Source organism: Aphidius gifuensis, linkage group LG3, assembly GCF_014905175.1.
Source record: "Aphidius gifuensis isolate YNYX2018 linkage group LG3, ASM1490517v1, whole genome shotgun sequence".
Taxonomy (NCBI): domain Eukaryota; kingdom Metazoa; phylum Arthropoda; class Insecta; order Hymenoptera; family Braconidae; genus Aphidius; species Aphidius gifuensis.
The window spans coordinates 9,312,169-9,318,812 of NC_057790.1; the positions used below are offsets into that span (position 1 = coordinate 9,312,169).

At 31.6% G+C, this 6,644-nt stretch overlaps 1 protein-coding gene across 1 annotated transcript; it reads left to right on the top strand.

Annotated features, from left to right (window-relative positions):
- The first annotated feature begins 5,410 nt into the window (after positions 1-5,410).
- On the top strand, positions 5,411-6,319 carry LOC122850858. The gene has a single exon (XM_044149916.1). It carries the CDS (start codon positions 5,411-5,413, stop codon positions 6,317-6,319), a length of 909 nt encoding a protein of 302 aa, XP_044005851.1.
- Positions 6,320-6,644: the final 325 nt, after the last annotated feature.

Below are 6,644 nucleotides of genomic sequence, written 5' to 3' on the forward strand. Positions count from 1 at the left end.
TATTTATATTATATTGTTTCATGAGATTCTTAAATTCACTGTTGTAAAATTCTTTGCCTTGATCGACATGTAAATGTTTTTTTGGATATCGACCTTTCAGGAAAACAGATTTTATCGCTGCAGTAACATCTTTTGCACTTTTTGTCTTGACTGGTACAGCAAATGCATATTTGGAAAAATTATCAATTATTGTAAGTATAAACTTGTAATTTACGGAAGCATATGCACTCATGTCAACAAGATCACATTGCCATGTTTCATCGAGAGCTCTAATGTCAACATGTCTACGTTGATAATATCTGCGAGCAGGCTTGTGTAGCTCATGTGCCACAACGCTTCTCGAATAGTTATTGTCTTCTTTTTTATTATTTTTTTTTGTTTCATTCATTTTTATTTTCGATTTTCTAAACGTACTCCCAAATTTTCTGTCAAATAGTGAGATATACTTGCAACTTCTGTACTCAGCTCATCTAATGTATGACGTGATTTTTCAACACTTTTTTGCAATGTGTCCACTTTGATTGTCAGTTTACTAATGACTTCAGTGATATATTTTTGACTATCTTCTTGCATTATTCTAAGTAGATCATTAGTTTCATTTTTAATCAGAATCAGTGCTACTTTTTTTGAGACAGCATCATTCATGTCTTGAGCATCAATGTGACATAATTTTTTCTGCAATGTCATAATTTCCGTCTTCTGTAAATTGAAACCTTCTCCAGGTGGTCCCTCTTATTGTATCGCCATCTTTTTTCCTCCGATAGAATATTTTCGTTTATTTGATAATTGACGTCCAAATATATCAACACTAGACATTATTCCACTCAATGTCCTTTTAATGACTGTACATTAAAGACTGAATGAACATATATATTAACAAATAATACCAGCCTTCTCTTAATTCTTCAATAATTGAAAAATTTCATTAGCGTGACGATTATTGCCAGCTTTTTCTGAAGCTACGAGTAATTGAAGACGATTGACAAGCTCATTGGGATCATCCCAATATATATAATTTGTATCATTTTTTTTTCTTATTTTTTTGTAGTGTTTTGTATTTTGGTAATACAAGTGCTGAACCTTTTTTGCTCTCTACTTTTTGTTTTCTCAAAGACTTGACAAACAGTGATACATAATTTTTATATTTTTGTGTCCTGTTTGTCAGAAATGCACCATCAGGTTTGAAATTTTTACGATGTGCATTTGTTAATTTTATAATTTCAATAAAAATTTCTCGATCAACTTTCCTAATAATAGATGCATTAGGTGATTGTTGAAATAATAACTCCAAGAGACCTTGAGTAGCCGGATAAATTTTATTTTTCACATAAATATGATGATTTTGTATTTCAATCATTGAATTACCAAACAATAATTTATTGTTTTTTAATTTTTGAATGGTGTACATTGTATTATGAGCCTTGTCATGAGAATTTATTGATTTTTGCCTTTCAAGGTGCTTCTTCATCAAATTTTTTTTTTCTCCGTTATATCTTCGTCTGTGTCATCATCATCAGCATCACTAACATTATTCTTATGAAAAGTTAACGGATCAATATCAATTTTTCGTCATTATTTGTCAATATTGATTTTCGTCTTCTCCTTCTGTGTATTCTCTTCTTCTTCTGTCGTGTATTCTTCTTCTTTTCTTTGAGCATTATTTTTTTTTCTGCTTGATTTTTACTGGAACTTGGTGCTGGTTTTGTTTTGATACATCTGCTAGCATTTTTTAAGGCTCAGTTATTGGTCCTAACACCTCACTTGTTATTCTTTCATTTTCAACTCGACCATATTTAATTAATTTATGTTTACGTCTTATAGAGTCACTTGCTTTTTCAATTTCATGCAATAATGATTTTTCAGCATGTAAGTTTGTATGCTTCATGATAGATAATTATGCTGTTGACAGTTCACAGTACACAATCCTACTGTCTTTTATTTTGGAATTTTTACTATATATCGTATAATATTACTCTAAATTATCTGATATTTTTTTTAGATAGTAGATGTACCAGTGGTGGTAGCAGAGGGAGAAACTGTATTTTCAGCAGAATCGTTTGTAATGTTTATATAACAATCAAAACCTCTCCTGTATCGGCCATTATTAATGTCACTATCTTTGTCAATCTCAAGGAATCCATATTTATCTTTATTCCAACATGTCGAGCATATATTGCGGAATTTTACAAATTCCATGTCAGTATTTACATGATCATTGTATATATGCTTTAAATTTCTTTCATCTTGACGAAAAAGTACAAAAAAATTGGCATTATCTCTCACCAAATGTTTGGGTATGTGAGCATAGGTCTGAGATAAATAAAAACTATCAACTGCTTGATGTCTACCCATGCAGAAAAATGCTCGAACATTATCTTGTTTTTCTGTAGATATATCATCGAAAATCATCAGTGAATTTGGTCTAGCCTCTTCAGGTTGAATAACTTTCTCATGTTCATTGAATGGAAAATAAACAATTTCTTCAACATTATCAATAATTTTTTCGAGAAATTTGTACTTTGGCTGATTAAGCGATTTGGAATACACATAAACATTCTCAAATCTTAATCCATTTGGGTGAATTATTATTGCAAAAAGAGCGTTTGTTTTGCCAGAATTTGAAGGTCCACAAAATACACCTCTCACACTATTCGGTAATAAACTTCCATGTCTTTTTTCAGATGGTTTTTTTGGAGCAGTTTTTTGCACAATTTGATCAAAATTGATGACTGGCAACTTTAATGGTTGTTCTTGAAATTCCATGTTTCTTTTTTACAACTGAACAAGCTGCTAGCTTAATCTGTACTAACGTGAAAACATATAAATACTCGGGATTTTATTGAATGCAGTTAGTTCTTCAAAGACAATGATTGAGCATCAACATGCAAAAAAAAAAAAAAAAAAAAAAGGAAGGGGTCTGTTGAACAGTATCATCAATAGTCTGCCATTTGAATTACACGTTCCACAGTATAATTATTGTGGCCCGGGTACAAAGCTCGATAAAAGATTAGCTCGTGGTGATCGCGGTGTTAATCCATTGGATGAACATTGTCGTGAGCATGATATAAGCTACTCAAAAAATCCTGACAATCTCGAAGAACGACATAAAGCTGATAGAATACTTGCCGATAAAGCTTGGCAACGTGTATTTGCCAAAGATTCGTCACTTGGTGAAAGAGCCGTAGCTTGGGGTGTGACAACTGCAATGAATTTGAAAACGAAACTTGGTATGGGTTTAAATAGAAGCAAAAAGAATAAAAAAATTCATCATAAAATCAAGAAAATACAAACAACTGAAAAGAATGATAAAAAAGTTAAAATCATCCCAAAACAAAAATATAAAAAGTATTTAACAAGTCTCAACAGGATTATAGATATATCAAAACAATCTATAAAGCCTGGAATCACTGATCCAATAAAGACGGTTCTGGAAAGTGCACGTGTTGCTGTCAAAAAAGTTGGTGGAAAAAAAAAAATTCGTTTACCACTTCCATTAAATAAAGAAAATAACAGTGATGGTAGTATACTACCATTTTTAATACCACTATTTGCTGGATTAAGTGCATCTGGTGCTATGACGGGTGGTGCAGCAACAATTTCAAAGACAATAAATGTTGTACATGCAGCAAAAAAATTACTACGAGAAAATCAACGTCATAATAAGAAAATGGAATCAATTGTATTGGGCAAAGGATTATTTTTATCTCCTTACAAAAGAGGACTAGGTCTCTTTTTAAAGCCTGCAAAAAAAGTAAATAAGAAAAAAAACTTGTAATGCTACCACATCGAGCTCTCACAAATATTGATATCATCAAATACGCCAAAGCTTTTAAAATTCCTTATTTCCGAGGAGTTTTCATGAGAAATGGTTTACCAATAACTGGTCCTCGTAAAAATGAATCAGCAATTGTAAATCTTGATGATAAAGATGGTGCTGGTACACATTGGGTTGCATACAAAAAACGGCTCAATGATGTCATTTATTTCGATAGCTTTGGTGATTTGAAGCCTCCACAAGAACTGATTAATTATCTCGGTGTTGGTAGCATTAAATATAATTATGAAAAATATCAAAATTATAATACAATTGTTTGCGGTCATTTATGTCTCAAATTTCTGGCTGGCAAGAGACTATAAATAATCATGACACATGCTAAAATAATCATTAGTCATGGATGATTCATTTACGTTGACATTGTCGGGCAGGTCATCGACTCTTGAAACACAATACTTCCCGCCGATTGAGTTGTCAGCAAATAAAAATTATGTTGCTGGGCTTGTTGAGTTTACAACATTTAATTCTATACCGAATATTGACGTTGGTAACAATATAGTCTACATTGAAGGTTGTAAACTGATTACAATTCCAACAGGAAGTTATGAAATTGAGGATATTGAAAGTTATATACAAAAAGCAATATGTCAGGATGACGTTACTATTAGTATTAAACCAAATAACAATGAACTACATAGTGAGGTTAAATGTAACAAACGTATTCATTTTGAAATAGAAGACTCGATTGGAAGATTGTTGGGCTTTACAAAACGAATCCTCGAAGCTGATATTCTACATAAATCTGACTTGCCTGTTGCCATATTAAAGGTCAATACACTCCAAATTCAGTGTAACATAACAACTGGTGCATATATGAATCAGCACAAAGTTCACACAATACATGAATTTTTCCCAGTTGTGCCTCCTGGATATAAGATTGTTAAAGTACCATCTCATGTCATTTATCTGCCAGTCACAGTGCAAGCAATACATCAATTGCAATTAAAAGTTGTCGATCAGGATGGTGAAATTGTGAATTTTCGTGGAGAAACGATTACAATTCGACTACACATTAAAAGTGTCAAATAAGAAAAAAAAATATGGGCATCGATTGAATAAAAAGAAGAAAAAAAAAATAAACATAATAATAAAATAATTGGGCAAAGCTATAAATGCGAGACATTATGCCGAAAAAAAATCAGTCAAAAGCAAGGAAGCAAAGCGATAACACATAAGAGTATTCAGTTTCTCAAGAGTCTCGGTCTCAGTCCACGTCAACAACATCTACGGAAATAAAAGTGTCATTTTGTTGCGGATGATTTTTAAGTATACAAGAACCGATCATTTTTGATGAATCGATTGCCCATTGTGAGTTACATGCTCATCAGCCTTACGGCTCTTCAACATTCAATAACAACGATGAAATCGGATTGGAATTCAACATCAAGATTTATGTGTACTACCAAGTAAAGTTCACTACATATTACTGGACGATTTCTTACAAGTGACGGAAAATCTGTGCCATCAACATCTTCATCGGTACGAATGTCAATATCACACATGTTTGAAGTAATCCGCTAGTAGATAAATGCAATTGTAATTGATCGGAGCAAAAATGTTGGTCTTACGAGTCTAATGAAAGGATATATTTCCTTAAGTCCAAATCAAAAATCATTATTGGAGAATGCTGGATGGTTAATGTCTGATGAAGAATCATTATTCGATTCGAGTGGTTATTTTGATATATCAATACCACTGAGCCTGCTGCTAGGATTTGCTGAAGATTATAAAAAAATAATTATCAATGCAAAACATGAACTCATCCTAATAAGAGCAAATAGTGATGCGAATGCCTGTCTACAAGAACAACCTGCGGAAGGAAAAAGTGGCGAAAAAATACAAATTAAACTTCAAAAAGTGGAATGGATTGTTCCATATATCAAAGTGTCTGATAAGCAGAAAATACAACTTTTAAATTACATTGCCAAGGATCCATCCATAGCAATCAGTTTTCGTACATGGGAATTGTACGAGTATCCACTATTACCTGCAACTACAAAGCAAAATTGGAGTGTGAAAACATCAACACAATTGGAAAAACCGAGATACATAATTTTAGGCTTCCAAACAGGACGAAAAAACTCTGTAACAGACAATTCAAGTGTTTTTGATCATTGTAACTTGCGTGATGTTAAGCTGTTTTTAAATTCACAATCATATCCTTATGGAAATTTAAATATTGATTTTGCTCATAATCAATTCTCATTATTATATGATATGTTTGCATATTTCCAAGCTTCCTACTATTACACAGAAACACCACAACCATTATTTACAAGACAAAAATTTTTGGAAGAAGCTCCACTTATTGTCATAGATTGTTCAAAGCAAAATGAATTTTTAAAATCTGGACCAGTAGATATTCGACTCGAATTTGAATCAACAACACAATTTCCAGCTCAAACATCAGCTTATTGTTTGATTTTACATGATCGAATTGTTGAATATAATCCAATTAGTGGTTCAGTACGCAAGCTCGTTTAATATATGCCTGTAAACTTACCAATCTTATATTTATAATAATAATATGTAAAAGAAAAAAAAAAATAAATAAATAAAATAATGTACATGAAAAACAAAATTGTATATATTATTGTCTCCTTACTGAAAATTAAAAATTATTATTATTATAATAAATGAACCAACAATGTATGTTAAAAATTTTTTTTTCATTTATTTTTATTTTGACATAATGTACAATCTTTTATCATGGGTGATGGCCCGTCAAATTCATCTGATTTTTCGTCTTGATGATGATAATGTTCAATGCAGCGTTTATATTGAAGAAAATCTTTTTTTGTTTTAAATT

What these genes read in the sequence shown, in the direction of transcription:
- LOC122850858 (XM_044149916.1), top strand. Translation starts at nt 5,411, where the DNA reads ATGAAAGGATATATTTCCTTAAGTCCAAATCAAAAATCATTATTGGAG.